The 17,936-nt window shown below is 40.0% G+C and overlaps 1 protein-coding gene across 3 annotated transcripts in view; it reads right to left on the bottom strand.

The window, feature by feature from the left end:
- Nucleotides 1-10,659: 10,659 nt before the first annotated feature.
- The window catches only part of tafa1a (TAFA chemokine like family member 1a), an 84,410-nt gene continuing 77,133 nt past the window's right edge, over nucleotides 10,660-17,936 (bottom strand). For all 3 annotated transcript variants that reach the window (XM_017712712.2, XM_037541067.1, XM_037541068.1), the window contains exons 4-6: nucleotides 16,286-16,410; nucleotides 14,804-14,867; nucleotides 10,660-11,629 (exon numbers count right to left, since the gene is read on the bottom strand). In XM_017712712.2, the coding sequence (XP_017568201.1) occupies nucleotides 14,841-14,867; nucleotides 16,286-16,410 (152 nt within the window). In that variant the 3' untranslated portion in view covers nucleotides 10,660-11,629; nucleotides 14,804-14,840. The remainder of the gene's footprint in view (nucleotides 11,630-14,803; nucleotides 14,868-16,285; nucleotides 16,411-17,936) is intronic.

Genomic DNA, 17,936 nt, shown 5'->3' with positions numbered 1-17,936 from the left:
CCAGGCTGGGTTTTAAAAACATTAATTTCAGAGTCAACGTGAATCAGAAAATCAGCATATGTTTTTCCATATTGTGACATATTTCTGAGTGAAACAGCATCAGGTAGGGTTTCAGAGCTAGCTGAGGGTTTCACTAAGTGACAGGTGCAGGTGGTGGGGGAGTTAAAACATGATATTATTGGTTGATCTTATTTTTCCCCACCCACTGCTGCACAGTGATGTAATCAGAACTAAAAAGATGTTTTTGAGTGTGGGTTAAAAGGCATTACACTTACATTAAAATGCTTCTTTTTTAATTATTTGTGTTCAGTCTGACCAGTGGCATGACTAACATGGTAAATAGGTCAATTCTGATTTCAGGTTGACTTAAGAAAAAAACAATGTATCTGCGTCTTTGCATTTTGCTTCACCCCACCAACTGCCACCCCCATGCTTCACACACTTATTTGACAAATAAAATGGTACCAAGGTGGTAAAAGCCTGTTTGTTTTTGGTAAAAAATAAAAAAGCCCCATGCTAATTAGCATGAAGACTTGGCACTGATGTCAAGGAATGACTCAGGTTTGCTGCCCTGTTTTATTTTTGAATGTAATTGCTATGACATTTCAAAAGAACCTCAATAGAGAGGCAGTAGATCGCTGGAGAGGAAAGCTGGGGATGACCTAGGATATGTTTGATCCAGCGCCTGGCGGATGCCACCGTGCCCTTAACAATTTGTTTAACCCCGAGTCGTCCTTTTCGTTGGCGGACAGAAACTGCTTTGCGAAACGGTAATCTAATCCACCAGAGTCCATAGATCAGAGGCTCCTGCAGACCTTCTACAAAGAATCATTCAGTTTCTATGAAGCTCACTCCAATTTACATGTGAATAACAGTAAAGAGAAAAGACATGTTATTTTTTATTCTATATGAAGTTGCTGTATGCCTCCTGATGGAGTGGTGACTCTCAGCTTTGCTCATTAATAATTCTGATTGAAAGCCATGGTGTGCGCCAGGTCATGGTGCCAGATTTAATTAGAGTCAGTGCATGCAGCTTTACCTTGACTGAGAGACGAAGCTCAGTGTAGTTACCAATGAAAAGGGTTCACTCAACGGCAAAGCAGAAGCTAGGAGTGAAGCTAACATCGAGGGAGAGTGGAGTCATATATATTACGTCTATATTATATTGCTGCTGTATCTCCTAAATGACCTCGTATCTCTAAAATGGTAACTTTACATATATATATATAAACTGTATATATACACCCTATATATATATATATATATATATATATATATATATATATATATATATAAATACACACAGTTTTAAACTGACTAATATTTCCCAACTCACTTCAATATTGTCTCTACTGTACCCCAAATCCAATGAAGTTGGGACGTTGTGTAAAACATAAATAAAAACAGAATACGATGAATTGTAAATCCTTTTCAACCTATATTCAATTGAATACACTACAAAGACAAGATATTTAATGTTCAAACCGATAAACTTTATTGTTTTTTGCAAATATTCACTCATTTTGAATTTGATGCCTGCAACACGTTCCAAAGAAGTTGGGACAAGGGCATGTTTACCACTGTGTTACATCACCTTTCCTTTTAACAACACTCAATAAGCGTTTGGGAACTGAGGACACTAATTGTTGAAGCTTTGTAGGTGGAATTCTTTCCCATTCTTGCTTGATGTACAACTTCAGTTGCTCAACAGTCCGGGGTCTCTGTTGTTGTATTTTGCGCTTCATAATGTGCCACACATTTTCAGTGGGAGACAGGTCTGGACTGCAGGCAGGTCAGTCTAGTACCCGCACTCTTTTACTACGAAGCCACGCTGTTGTAACACGTGCAGAATGTGGCTTGGCGTTGTCTTGCTGAAATAAGCAGGACGTCCCTGAAAAAGACGTTGCTTGGATGGCAGCAAATGTTGCTCCAAAACCTGTATGTACCTTTCAGCATTAATGGTGCCTTCACAGATGTGCAAGTTACCCATGCCATGGGCACTAACACACCCCCACACCATCAGAGATGCTGGCTTTTGAACTTTGCGCTGATAACAATCTGGACAGTCCTTTTCCTCTTTGGCCCAGAGGACACGACGTCCATGATTTCCAAAAACAATTTGCAATGTGGACTCATCAGACCACAGGACACTTTTCCACTCTGCGTCAATCCATCTCAGATTAGCTCGGGCCCAGAGAAGCCAGCGGTGTTTCTGGGTGTTGTTGATATGTGGCTTTCGCATTGCATGGCAGAGTTTTAACTTGCACTTGTAGATGGAGCGACGAACTGTGTTTAGTGGCAATGGTTTTCTGAAGTGTTCCTGAGCCCATGTGGGAATATCCGTTACAGAATGATGTCGGGTTTTAATGCAGTGCCGCCTGAGGGATCGAAGGTCACTGGCATTCAATGTTGGTTTTCTGCCTTGCTGCTTACTTGCAGAGATTTCTCCAGATTCTCTGAGTCTTTTGATGATATTATGGATTGTAGATGATGAAATCCCTAAATTCCTTGCAATTGTACATTGAGAAACGTTGTTCTTAAACTGTTGGACTATTTGCTCACGCAGTTGTTCACAAAGTGGTGAACCTCGCCCGTCCTTGCTCGTGAACGACTGAGCCTTTCAGGGATGCTCCCTTTATACCCAGTCATGACACTCACCTGTTTCCAATTAACCTGGTCACCTGTGGAACGTTCCAAACAGGTGTTTTTTGAGCATTTCTCAAGTTTCCCAGTCATTTGTTGCCCCTGTCCCAACTTCTTTGGAACGTGTTGCAGGCATCAAATTCAAAATGAGTGAATATTTGCAAAAAACAAAGTTTATCCGCTTGAACATTAAATATCTTGTCTTTGTAGTGTATTCAATTGAATACAGGTTGAAAAGGATTTGCAAATCATCTTATTCTGTTTTTAATTATGTTTTACACGTCCCAACTTCACTGGAAGTGGGGTTGTAAAACACACTCTGAAAAATAAAGGTGACAAAAAGAGTTCTTCAAACAGACAACACATACAGGTTCTATTCCAATTAATGATTTTCATAGAATGGTATATCAAGGCCAGGAACCACTTATTGACATTTTAAAGGGTTTAAGTGAAGATCAAATTCAATCATCAAATAATAAAATGAAATAGCAACCCTCCTGTGTGTTTATACTTTGACCCAAACAGATAAAGATGCAATAATCCTGTAACTGGAAACCTGAGCAATCTCTAGCAACTACCTTATACACTTCCTATAGTACCTACTACACACTGCTTGCCAGCATTTATTTATTTATTTCATGAACTATAGATTATCTAGTCATATTTCAGTATCACTGCAAAAATAGACTTTACAACACTGACACCAATCACTGACACCAACCAAACAGTATTGTTATGGTTTTGGGATTTTCTGGCTCCTCCCTTCATCATTGCTTTTACCTGTGTTTTGTTATTGCATTAGCCTTCAGAGCACATATACAGTCAGGTCCATACATATATGAACAGTGACACAATTTGTGTAGTTTTACCTCTATACACCACCGCAATGTATTTGAAATGAAGTCGCCAAAATATGACCAAAGTACAGACTTGATTTCAAAAGTTTTCAATAGCTGAAATAAATACCCTGCTTATTTTTATTATTCAATGAGTGCCTTAAGTCTGAAAACCATAGACATCACCAAATGCTGTTTGTTCTCTTGAGATGCTCTGCCAGGCTTTTGCTGCAGCTGCCTTCAACTGCTGCTTGTTTGTGTCTTTCTGCCTTCAGTTTTGTCTTCAGTAAGTGAAAAACATGCTCAGTTGGATTGAGTTCAGGTGATTGACTGGGGTTGTTTTCACTATATGTTTTGGATCATTATCCATCTGTACTGTGAAGCACTGTCATATCAGTTTTGCAGCATTTGCAGCAATCTGAGTAAATAATGTAGCTTTACATACTTCAGAATTCATCCTGCTACTTCTATGCTACTGCTATTCTAGCCTGGCAGAGCATCTCAAGGGAAGAAACAGCATTTGGTGATGTCCATGGTTTTCAGACTTAATGCAGTCATCAAATAATAAAAGCAAGCAGTGTATTTATTTCAACAACAAAAAAAGCTTAAGGTCTACACTTTGGTCATATTCTGGCTACTTCATTTCAAATACATTGTAGTGGTGTACAGAGGTAAAACTACAAAAACTGTGTCACTGTTCAAATATGTATGGACCTGACTGTATATATGCTCTGAAGGCTCATACCGTCAATAAACATCAGTGACCCAATTCCGTCGGCAGGCATATAGGCCCATGCTATAACACTGCCTCCACCATGTTTCACAGATGATGTGGTATGCTTCGGATCATGAGCGATTCTTTTCCCATCATTCTGGTACAAATGAATCTTAGTTCAATCTGTCCAAAGGATCCTGTTCCAGAACTGAGCTATTTTACATGTTTTCTAGTCTAATCTGGTCTTTCTGTTCCTGAGTGTTATCAGAGGTTTGCATCATGAGGTAAATCCTCTGTATTTACATTCATAAAGGTGTTTCTTGATTGTAGACTGTGACAATGATACACCAACCTCCTCTAGAATGTCCTTGACTTGACGAGATGCTGTGAAGGGGTTTTTCTTCACCACAGAAAGATTTCTGCTGTTATCCAATTTAGTTGTTTTCCACGGTCTTCCAGGCCTTTTGGTGTTGCTGAGCTCACCAGTGCATTCCTTCTTCATAGAAATGTACCAAATTGTTGATTTGGCCACTCCTAAAGTTTCTACTCCCTCCCTGAAAGGTTTGTTTTGGTTTTTTAGCCTAATGATGGCCCTCTTTACTTGCATTGACTCCTCTTCAGACTGCATATTGAGAGTTCCTGTGAACAGCTACAAAATGCTTTCTCAACACTTGGAATCAACTGTAGTCCTTCTATAATCAGGGACCTGGCCACACCTGGCCATGAAACTGCTTATCAGTCCAATTGCTTAAGTGGTTGAAAAAATTGAGGCACTACATAAAAATGGCTGTAATTCTTAAACAGTTAATGTGATATTTTTGTTAAACCCCTTGAATTATTGCTGAAAGTCTACACTTCAATAACATCTTGACTGCTTCATTTCCAACCTATTCTGGTGGTGCACAGTGTCACGGTTGGCCTCTTGTATTTCAGCCCTGTGTTTGCCTTAATCTAGTGCTGGTCTTTCTTTGTTTGTTTGATGTTTGAATTGTTTGGTTGTATGCTCGTGCTGTTTCTCCGTTGTAGATTTCAGTCTGTGTTTATTGCTTCATGTGTGTACCCAAATCTATCCGTGTTGGCTACATGAACCTGGACTGTCTTGACCATGACCCTGGATTTGCCCATAATAAATCTCGCTTATCTCCACATATGCACCTGCCTCCTCAGTCCCCGGTGTTACACACAGAGGCAAAATGACAGAAATCATCATTGTGCAAATACTTATGGATCTGACCGTTTAGTCCTTAATGCTCCCTTTGTAAAAACATCCTAACTCCTTTTCAAAATCTAGCTCAGATATTTCTCTGTGATGTTGATTTCTATTATGTCTCCCAGAGTCTGATTTCCTAGCTTATTTTTTTTCTAGTTTCTTGTCTCTTAGTTTTGTAATTAGTTTGTATTTCCACACTCTTGGAAATACGTTTTTCTTGTAGTTTCTGGTTTTTAATCTGTTCAGTGACCCTGACCACCATTATGGACCACAATTTCTAGATTGATTCGAATAAAATGCTTCCATCTGACACTCTTAAAAATAAAAGGGTTTTTGAAGTGAAGCCATAGACGCATCTGAGCTCCCCTCAAGCGCCCCTCAAAGGATCGCTCTTTAAAGAGCCATTTTAATAAATGTGATTTGAGTGAAGAACTTCAAGAAAGTTTAAACTTGACCGGATGAAAAGGATCCATAGCAATATTTTTTTTTGTAGCTTCATTTTTAAAGAATACTTTTCTTAACAACTTAACAACACTTTGCTATCATGCAAGTCCTTGATTGAGGCTTTAATGAACTTACCTCACCAATCAATCTGAAAAAAACAGTATACGAGAACATATCGTCACTTTCCAAACACAAAACAAAACGCATCTCCAAAATAGTAACTTTTTAGAGGAAAAAACATTCATTCTGACAGAAGGCTGTAGTCAAATGATGCAAAACAAATGTAGATTTTTTTGTGAACAGTGATGATACAGTATATCCGTCTAAAGTCAATTTATAAGTAAAACCTTAATAATTTCATCACTGAAATAATTTTCCTAAATGAATATGCTGACTGTAAGACTCTAGTGCAGCACCATAATTTTTGTACAAACACCTTCCTCACATACAGCTATGACCTACGAACATTTTAGAAATACCCCACTTCTCAATGAGATGGTTATAACTATTAATGTACTGCTGACCAGTGGACCTCCATTCCCCACACTGTAAACCCGAAAGAGAGTAGATTGATATTTTTAAGCTTTGTACACATGAACTCATCTCCTGCTCTGATATTCAGGTGTTTGAAATTCCGCTAAAGATGTCCGTGAAGGTAAAGTGTAAGAGAACAGGCCACACTGTAAATGTGGTGATCTGTATTCACCCTGTACCCTCCCCACCCCACCCTCCCCACTCGCTGACATCAACAGCGGGCTTTTTATGCGCTGGGTTCCCTGTTTAAAATGCTCATGGCTCCACGTGCGGAGAGAAGCAGCTCTGGCTCTACACTGCCTCACCTAGAAAGGACTTTTTCTGAATGTAAACGACAGAGGAAACGTCCCAGGAGGCGCTGGGGTGTTTTGCCATGCCCTTCAGTGCAATCTGCATGCTTCTCTGTCTCAACATCCACTGAAGGACACACTCATGTGCTTGGCCCCCTGATTTGAACCAGTTTATTTTCCCAACACTCAGGAGCCAAAGCTCTCAGTCAAAATCAGGCTCTTACAGCCTGTAACTAAATACATTTCTCTGAGATTTGTACTGTTATTAATTATAGTAATTTACTACTATTTAGTTGATTTACAGTTTGAAAGACATGCACTTTTAAAAATAAAGGTGCCAAAAGGGCTTCTTTGGAGTGATGCCACAGAGGAACCAGCTTTAGATCTTCCTTTCTTTTCTGAATCTCTAACAGGATGCTTCTTTTGAGATCTGTGAGACTGAAGAACATTTTTGAAGTTTAAAGAACCTCCACAAGAATAATAAATCTAGACTGAAAGGTTGTGGCGCCAGCTTAATAAAACAGTTATCTATAAATGTTTAACGAGGACCTATTATACTTTTTTTTTTTTACCCAATTTTCTTCCCAATTTAGTCGTTTCCAATTCTACCCGCTACTTAGGACTCCCCCAATCATCAATGCTAGGAGGGTGAAGCAGGATTTCTCTGAGACATGTGAAACCAGCCGCCGCTTCTTTTCGAACTGCCGCTTACGCAACATGATTGGACAGCCGAAAGAGGAAAGTGACAACCGCCAGATCTGTTACGTCAGCTAACAGATGCCTGCACTGACTAGCATCGCGTTGAGTGATGGGGGGATAAGGGGGGTCATCCTACCCACCCAGAGAGAGCGAGGCCAATTGTGCTCTCTTGGACTCCCGGCTATGGATGGCTGTTGCAAGCTCATTTTTAATGTTGATATTTTTTGGGGTCTACTAAACCAGATTTACTTGCTTCAATGTTCCAAAAACACATTTTCTTTATACTGTACATGTCTATAAACCCTCTCTGAATGGCCCAGTTAAAACGCCACACTTCAGAGAGCAGTGCACTTTGACTTGGTCAGATTGCCCACTCTGTTCTGATTGTTGACACCACGGTGGCTATTCTTAAAACGGTGTTGGTTCTGCTGTATCAATTTGAGTCCAACCTTAACAAACTGAACCAAAAACCTGAACAGAATCTTCCCGGCCTCCAGTAGTTGCTGTGTGTTGTGTGAGGGCGTGCCAAGCTTGTTGGTAGGCGGGCAAAAAGGACTGCACTGATAGATTTGCAACCAGGCATTTTAAAAAAGTGGTTTCTGTGGGAGAGAGTTGCTCCCTCAGGCATGTGCTTTGAGCTTTGTAACTTTGCAGACCGATTACACTCGCAAAAAGCCACAAAACACACTAAAGGAGATGGAAAAAACAGAAAAACATAACAGGTCCTTGTACTAGTCACCTGACCCACGGGCACCGACAATGGGTGCGAGACACAACGAGAGGAGGACATTAGCCACGAGAGGCATAAAGGCAGCGTACAAGTCCCGAACTCTGCCACCCAGGCCCAGCCTCCTGTTCCGCAGCAAGGCCACTTGACTATGCCTCATGTTCGATCCCAGTGGCCAAGCTGTGGAGCGGGGATGATGACTGGGAGGTGGAGCAACAACTTCTCTTTCCCTCTCCTTCAAAAAGAAGAGAGGGAACAGAGAGAGAAAAGAGACGAGCCGCAGAAAAAGGCTAAGGAGCTGAAGAGCCTGATTTTGAGAGGAGGACAGAAAAGGCTCAGAGGCCACTGAAAAGTGACCAGCTTCGGTTTTGAGCTGTTTTTGTTTGGCATGAAAATAAAGTTAACATGCAGTCATGATTGGCCCCTCCCAGTTATCCATGTGCTTGTGTTTTGATCTTCCATGTGCTTTTGTTTATGTGTCAGTGTGCTTTCGTTTATCTTCCCAGTCCGGCCCCCTTGTTTTCAGACTCTCCACCTGTGTCCTGTTATCCCTTGTTATCCCTGTTGTATTTAAGCCCTGTGTTTTTTCTAGTTGTTTGTTGGTCTTTGTATTGTATGTACTGTTTGATTTGTTTGATGTTTGAGTTGTGTATTGTTTGGAATTCTGTGTTTGTTTCATTATGGCCACCCCTCCTGCTCTCCGTGTTGGCTCTCTGACCATGGACCGTCTCGACCGTGATTATGGATTTGCCCTTAATAAATCTCACTTTTCTCTGCATATGCATCCGTCTCATCATTGCTCCACACCGTTACACATGCCTACTGAAGCTCTCAACCCTGCCTCCAGTGTCCTTCCCATGTTGAGGTTAGCACATGGTGGGCTACAGTCCCCTTTGAATTATTTACAAACTACTAGTTAAAACTCAACAGATTCTCAACAGTATTAGGGCTGAAGTTAGTATTAGTAATAGAGTTAGTCGTAGTAGTTTTGGTTTTGGGTTAAGGGTAAGGTTGGGATTGGAGTTAGAGGCCAGTTAGAGTTAAGGAAAATGAAGGTGATCTGAATATTTATCGTGTTGAATATAAGTTAAATGGAAGCATCTTTAATGGGCTATGGCAATAATATGTTACCAAGTTTCTTCTTAGAACCAAAAATAATTTCAGAACCTTTATTTTAATTTGTACTATGTAAAAGTAAACATATGCCATGTGTCATAAAAATGCTGACCGTTTCATACTCGTCATGACCCAAAAAAGGACCCATCTTTTCAAAAGCGTCAGAAACCATTAAGGTTTCCCATAGTTAGATGACATTGTGTTGTATGTGCTCACCTGAAACTGAAAAAGACTGCATGGCTGGTCAGGAAATAGTGACATGAAAGTATTTTAACATTATATATTGTTTTATACACTGATCAGGCTTGACATTATGATTACGTCCTTGTTTCTACACTCATTGTCCATTGTATCAGCTCCACTTACTGTATAGCTGCACTTTGTAGTTCTACAGTTACAGACTGTAGTCCATCTGTTTCTCTGATACTTTGTTAGCCCCATTTTACCTGATCTTCAGAGGTCAGGACCCCCATGGACCCTTACAGAGCAGGTACTATTTGGGTGGTGGATCATTCTCAGCACTGCAGTAACACTGACATGGTGGTGGTATGTTAGCATGTGTTGTGCTGGTACAAGTGGATCAGACACAGCAGTGCTGCTGGAGTTTTTAAACACTGTGTCCACTCACTGTCCACTCTATTAGACACTCCTACCTTGTTAGGTCCACCGTGTTGATGTGAAGTCAGAGGCGATAGCTCATCTGCTGCTGCACAGTTTGTGTAGGTCATCCTCTAGTCCTTCATCAGTGGTCACAGGATGCTGTCCACAGGACGCTGTTGGCTGGATATTTTTGGTTGGTGGACCATTCTGAGTCCAGCAGTGACACTGAGCTGTTTAAAAACTCCAGCAGCACCACTGTGTCTGATCCACTCAGACCAGCGCAACACACACTAACACACCACCACCACATCAGTGCTACTGCAGTGCTGAGAATGATCCACCACCCAAATAGTACCTGCTCTGCATACTTACGATATGGTAAGTGGAGCTGATAAAATGAACAATAAGTGCAGAAACAAGGAGGTGGCCATAATGTTATGTCTGATCAGTGTACATTATAAGCCAAAAAGTTTGTAAGGATCTGACTGCATCAGTCAGGTCAACTGATGTCAGGTGATTACTCCTGGATCACAAATCTCCTGTACAACTCATCCCAAAGGAGCTGGGTGGTGCTCCATCAGTGCAGAGAACGCAGCTCCTCTGCTCTACAGCCCAACACTGGGGGAATTTATAACCCTCTCGGTGATGCTTGCCACTGGCCATGGTGACTTCCAGAGCATCCAGTTCTATTGGTAATGCCTTTCTATAGAGATGATACAAGCAGTGTATCTCAATTTCTCCATTTTTAACTCTTCCCAAGCAGATTTTTCCCACGGAAGTAGCTACAGTCTCACTGTGTCTCCTTTCAGTACATCATCATTGAGCAAAATGAAGACTTTTTAACATTTCACATTTCAACAGCTGTTTAATGAGGGCAAAGTTGTAGACAGCTGAGTGTAAATTTGATTCAGAGTATTTAAATGTCATGATATTTTATATCTGCATGCAGCAGCAGATTTCGATCAGGCTTCATTGGCTTTGATTATAATTCCCAAGGCTTTCACGGTTGTGGTGTGAATGATGCTCTATCAATTTATCATTAGGTTAATGAACCCCAGAAACAGTCAAATCGTCTACATACTACAATTTCAGCAGCGGTGAATGGTCAATGGGCATGGAAAAGCAAGCACTCATCCTTTTAAAACACTTTTACTTCACTGTCCTTAAAGCTGTGTTTAAGTGCGGTTTCAGGGAGAAATACAATTTAACGAACCACAAATGTAATATCATCGATTTCCAACTGCCTTGATGTTTGTCTTTTACACATTTTTCTCAGCATATTCTCACTAACAACACAACGTTTCCAGATATCTGGTGTTACACAACTATGGAAGGTCCAGTTACAGGTTACCACTGTTCTTAATGATCCATTATGGTCACAGCAGCCATCTGCAGGGTTTTCCTCAACGATGCCTGAAGAGCGATCATCCACTCATTCTTCTTCCTTCTGCAAATACTCTAAACCACTGTAAAGGAGTTTGATAGGCCAGCCACATCTGGGAACAGGGACCATCCAGGAAAGTCATGGACGAATTGGGCAATTTAGAGCTGCTTTGCAGGAACTCAACAACACAGGGTCTCAGATCGCCAAGGATTTACAGCACAAACTGAAATGTTCAAATGAGCAGAAACAAGGAAAGAATCACAAAAGAAAAAGTGTCCACAGGCCGAATAAAGTTCCTTAGGCTCAAATGGCCATCTAAGTCAGTCGATGGTCGAATACTGAAATAGCAGACTCTACTGTAACGCCAGGTTAAAGTTCATCAGCTCTCATACGTCCCAGTAAGTTATTTCACCCTTTCATCTTCTTGTGTCCTTGAGGCAAAAAATAAAGAAACCAATATGAAATATAATGTTACTGAAAAATGAATTCCACTAAACAAAAATTGTACATATGCAAATACATATTGCTGCTGTTGGAACAAAACCTTGCATAATGATCTCCAAAATGATCACTTTTCAGGGAAAAACATGCTTCGCTTTCAGTGTAAATGAATGGAACCAGATCTTTTTCATGTAATTCCAGGCTGTTTCTTTTGGTCCGTTTGTCATGAATTGTACACACAATGGAAACGGCAACAGGCAAATAGCAAAAATGGAGATAGTTTTGTTCCTACAGCAGCAATATGTATATATATATATATATATATATATATATATATATATATATATATATCCTACATCTACATATATACAGTAATGTGCAAGTCTTTAGCACTTCAAACTGTTTACCTGTACAATAACTGTGTTTCTGCTCACATATCATTTGAATAATTGCATATAACATTAGAATAATATCTAATCTCTTCTTAGCTGGTTAGAACACAGGTTTAGGGTTCAAATTGAGTGTGGGCTTTGGAGTTTCCAGACATACCATAAGAGACTAAATTAAACACCGGGGTCCTGCATTCAACAATACGTTCCTCCCCAAGGATGAACTGTAAACTCATCCAGTCTGAATTCCCAATGTAACCGTACAATCTAGTAAACTGAGACACACTGTTATACATTAAAAAGAAAAAAGTTCAAGCTGCTGTAAAGCTGCTGAGAAACTTCAGATACTTGCCTTTAATTCAGCAACAGTTATGAAGACATAGAAAAATTATTGTTGGTGTTAAAAGCCATGCAGTACCATGCAGCAAAAATATCTCGTTAGAAAAGGGTTTAATTTTATGCTACTGGAGACCATGCAATGGATATTTCGTTGCGAGCTTACATGCATTTTTGCACAAGAAACAACATTTGACCAAATTTGCCCACCAAACTAAACTGTAATTTGGTTTTAGTTCTTACAGGACCCACCAAACCCATCTGCTGATGACTAAATCTATTTTTCTAACATATTTTTACTATCTAAATAATATAAATGTCAGTTAATTAACTGAGAAAAATGAAGGCTATTAGACCTGCTTGCCATGTCCACCATGCCATTCTTGATGGTTTGTCAAAACCGCAAGTTTTCAAGTTGACACATAAAACAGACTGGGCTGTACTGTTGGCTGAGGTATCAGAGCACTACTGTAGACTACACATCTAGAGGATTTTGCCTTTCTCTGTGTAAATTTTATGCCACATGTCCTCACTCTGGCTTTAATTTAATGCACAGCAAAATACTGAATGGCATACAGAGAACTTGACCAGTGCAAAGAACTGTCAAGAGCTGCCGCACATTAACACTGGTGGGTGCACCTTCATTAAAAACTATGGTTTAATATTTTTTGGATTCTGTGTGGCCCATCAAATGCTGTGTAAGGCCTTAAATGTAAAAATCATTTGTATCGATATACACTGTGTGCACAATTATTAGTCAAGTCTTATTTTTGAGGATTATTTTTATTAATGACCAACTACAGCGCTCTCGGCTAATCCAAAATATTAATAAACCTCAAACATGAATGTTTAAGAAAAATAAAGTGAGGTTTTGGCTTTCTTAGGAGAATATCTATATGTGCACATTTATTAATGGTGCAGAATTATTACGCAGCTAAATGAAAAACAAACATTTTCCCATCTCACTTTTTTATTTTCATCTGTTCAAGCGAGAATTATAAACAAACAACTCAAAGCTTTCCAATGAACATTTCTGAGAAATAAAAAAAAAAATCAGTGACCAGTATAGCCACCCTTCTTTTCAATAACAGTGATAAACCTTCCAACTTTTTGTGCAGCAGCAGCCACAGCCTCCCAGACACTGTTCAGAGAGGTGTACTGTTTTCCTTCACTGTAAATCTCCCGTTTAAGAATTGCCCACAAGTTCTCAGTTGGGTTCAGGTCAGGTGAGGAAAGGGGCCACGTCATAAGTTTTTCATCTTTAACGCCTTTACTGGCGAGCCATGCAGAGGAGTACGTGGACGCATGTGATGGAGCATGTCCTGCATAAAAATCATCATCTTTTTGAAAGATCCAGATTCTTTCTGTACCACTGCTTAAAGAAAGTGTCTTCTAAAAACTGTCAGTAGGCTTGGGAGTTGATTTTGAGCCCATCTTCAACACGGAAAGGTCCAACCAGCTCATCTTTAATAATACCAGCCCATACCAGTACCCCACCTCCACCTTGCTGGCGTCTGACTCGAAGTGGAGCTCTGTCCCGTTACTGATCCAGCCACGGGCCCATCCATCTGGTCCGTCAAGAGCCACTCTCATTTAATCAGTCCATAAAACCTTTGAAAAATCTGTCTTCAGATTCTTCTTGGACCCATCTAGACACTTCAGCTTATGTGTCTTGTTCAGTGGTGGTGGATCTCAGCCTTCCTTACCTTGGCCACGTCTCTGAGCACTGAACATCTTGTACTTCTTGATACTCCAGCTAGGTTGCAGTTCTGGAATATGACAGAACTGGGAGATAATGGGTTCCTGGTACCTTCACGCTTGATTCTTCTCAAAACCTTGGCAGTGATTTTTTGCGTCTTTTTTTCTCGGCACGTTTCCTGCGACCCTGTTGACTATTTACAACAAAACGTTTGATGGTTCTGTGATCACGCCCCAATATCTTAGCAATTTCAAGAGTTCTGCATCCCTCTGAGAGACCTTTGGTCATTTTTAACTTTTCAGAGTCAGTTCAATCTCTTTTTTGGCCCATTTTGCCGAAAGAAAAAAGCTGCCTAATAATTATGCACACCTTGATATAGGGTGTTGACCTCCTTAGGCCACACCCTCCCTCATTACACAGATACACATCACCTGCTATGCTTAAATCCATTAAGCATTCAAGTTTATCCAGATTGGAGGTAGAAAATATGCCTAAAAATGATAATATGGTCAAAATACTCATTTGCCTAATAATTGTGCACACAGTGTAGATATAAAGTGAAAAGGCTCATGTGCAGTAATACAAGTGGAAAAACTGTGGGGTAAACCTCACATAAATATTTTGTAAAAATTGTACACATTAATACACAGGTTACATCACAGTCAGACCTTCATACTCATCGAAGTTGCCAAGTAACTGGGCATGAATTAATAGAGTACAGAAGGCAAGAATAAACAAACCTTTGTTATCACGTTTTGCACTTGACTGAACCCATTGCTACAAGGATGTGTACGGATGAGTGTTCTGAAAAACACACACAAAGATAGCAAACAAATGTTAGGATATAACGTTTAAAGTATGGCATGTTATATATTTAAGAAAACCATGTATCTCCATTTTTGACATTTTTCAGTTTTTGATCAAATTTGAAAATGCAGTTACATTGTGTGTAAATTTCATGATGAATGGACCAAAAGAAACGGCCCAAAAAGACTTGGAAAAACATCTGGTTCCATCGGCTTACTTTAACACTAAAGTATGTTTTCCTTCTACTGTAAAGTTACCATTTTGGAGGTACAAGACTTTTTTTCCAACAACAGCAATATTTTAGCCATAGAACATGAGAGGGAGTGTGTTATCGCCAAATAACATCACTGGTGTCGTATGTTATTTCTCAATAACACATGACCTCAAGTGTTCTATTGCTTTTATACAACGGGCAAATAAATAAAGTAAGAAATTAAAAAATTGGGCCTTGAAAGATGCATATAAATATTTTAATGGTAGCAATTCCTTCCGCCAAATTATAGTTTCTTATCAAGCAGCTTGTTGCTACATCAGAGTAACAAGCTCTGCCCACTTGCTACACAGCCAGCAGTTGGTTCTCCAGCTCCTTATGCTAAATTCCCAAACTGTCATCAGCAGCTTCTCTGTTTTCTACTGTGTCAGTTTTACGGCTCAGTCTGATTTGGTCAGACTCGGAAGATCAGACTACATGTTTGGTGAATGGTATTGGGTTTATTTCTGGCTGATTCCAGGTTGTTTAGCTGTTCTTCTCTCACAGCTGCCGACTGAAAAGCTGCTCAGTGGTGACGACAGTTTGGGAATTTAGTGTCGTCTCATCTTCAGAGTCTGACCAAATCGGCTATCGGTCAAAAGTGATCTTAAAAGTATCTGTTGCAAAGTAAAATGTTCAAATAGCTTGAGCGTCTCCTACAGCTGTCAAAGTCGTTGATTAGCAACAGCATCTCAGCGGAGTGATACAGTGTTTGTGAACAACCTCTTGTGAAAAATCTCTCTCTCCACACATATTATATAAATATATATAGAGGTTTTGTCCCGACAACGATATATATATATATATATATATATATATATATATATATATATCGTTGTCGGGACAAAACCTCGTATCTCCACTTTTGACATTTTTCAGTTTTTTACATAATTTTAAATTGCTTGTCACCCTTTATATTGTGTGTAAATTTCATGATGAATGGAGCAAAAGAAACGTACCATTTTGGAGATATGAGGTTTTGATCCGACAGCAGCGATATATATATATATATATATATATATATATATACTGTTCAGTTGAATATATTGTAGAAGCAGTATAATGAGCTGCCAATGGTTTGGTGTGCTCCAAATAAGCATATCATATGATTATATGTTTGGAATCACCTCTCTTGGTTAATGCATGCAGGTGAACTACCACTCACCCTGGTGGTTTTGATCTTGTTCCCAGAGTAGCACATCCAGCCGGAGTTGTCTGGCAGAGTCTTGCATTCCTCTCCCTCCAGACATGGCTCCATCTCACACCACCACTTCCCAATTACTATAGAGGCTGAGAGAGAGAGCTCATAAACACAGAGCCAGGACTTCAGCGCCGCAACACAGAGCATGCTCTTCACAATTAAAGGAACAGGTAAAGCAAGAATATCATAATAATACTGAACAGAGAGTTACTAGGAGCCAGTCCAAAAAAAAAATTTCAATTCCATTGAATCATAATAGTAGCCACTGGCCACTGGCTGTATTCTGAGAAGAAATGTTTAAAACTACAGCTACATGCAAAAGTAAAAACACCCCTGGTCAAATAATGTTTTGATAATGTTCTAAGTGAACATAAGTGAACACATCCACTACTGGGTACAAGCTTAAATATTTGAAGTGCATATTTTAGTGCATACATTTTTTATTTATTTGCTGAGCTTATTGTGTTAAATAAATAATAAAAAAAACAAAGTAAAAAATGCCAAACAAATGTAGCACGACTTTTACTCAGGCCACATTCACAGTTTTCTTTCTCCAATATGTTGAATTTAGCAGATACATTGTAAGTGTACTCTGTTGAGGATGTATTCACTTATTTTCACTTAACATATCAGACCAGAGGCAACCAAACTATTGCATACAACTGTATATCATACAAATGCAACACAGGGGCAGTTGTGGGCTGGAGGTTAGGGAACTAGCCTTGTGACCGGAAGGTCACTGGTTTGATCCCCTGAACAGACAGCACGTGACTGAAGGGCCCTTGAGCAAGACGCCTAACCCCCAGCTGCTCCTCGGGCGCCATGGATAGGGCTGCCCACCGCTCTGGGCAAGTGTGTTCACTGCCCCCTAGTGTGTGTGTTCACTAGTGTGTATGTGGTGTTTCACTGCATGGATGGGTAAAATGTGGAGGTAAATTTCCCTGTTGTGGGACTAATACGGGCCACTTAATGACTGCCACCATTACACTACAATCATGCCTCCCTCTGACTCTGCTGCTTCTTCTCAGTCACTTGTACTCACAGATGTCAGAAGACGATCACATGACTCACAGCTCTCAGACATCAGCCTATCCCAGATCAGCTTTGCCTGATTACTGATTCTCCTCACCTGCACCCACCCCAATGTATACTGTTCCTTTGTCCTCACTTCTTCGTGAAGTATGGCTCCAGTTTACCTGCGATGCTTAACTGCCTGTCCTCTTGTATTTTTCAGCTGATTTTGTTCTTTTGACTCCATTTTTGCCCTTTTTGTACTGTCTTTTCTGGTGTTTGACTCTGCTTGTGTTTTTGACCTTTTGCTGGATGTCCCTTTAGGCTTTTGTTCGTTCTCTCTTCACCTGTTTAATCACTGTGAGTTTGGATCTCCCTTTTTTCATTAAAACAGTTTTTTATCCGATGAGCAATCTGATTTGTTCTGACTTGCCAGGCACTGTAAAAATACAGGTCTGAGGATGAGACAGAAATGAGAGAATGTGTTACCAAAGCTGTCCTGATCATACCTCCTATTTCATTGAAGAACAGGTTAAAAGGTGTCTAACAAATACTGGAGAGAAACAGATGGACTACAGTCTGTAAGTGCGACAATGAGTGTAGA

Source organism: Pygocentrus nattereri, chromosome 9, assembly GCF_015220715.1.
Source record: "Pygocentrus nattereri isolate fPygNat1 chromosome 9, fPygNat1.pri, whole genome shotgun sequence".
Lineage (NCBI taxonomy): Eukaryota > Metazoa > Chordata > Actinopteri > Characiformes > Serrasalmidae > Pygocentrus > Pygocentrus nattereri.
This window is presented reverse-complemented; position numbering and strand designations above follow the sequence as displayed.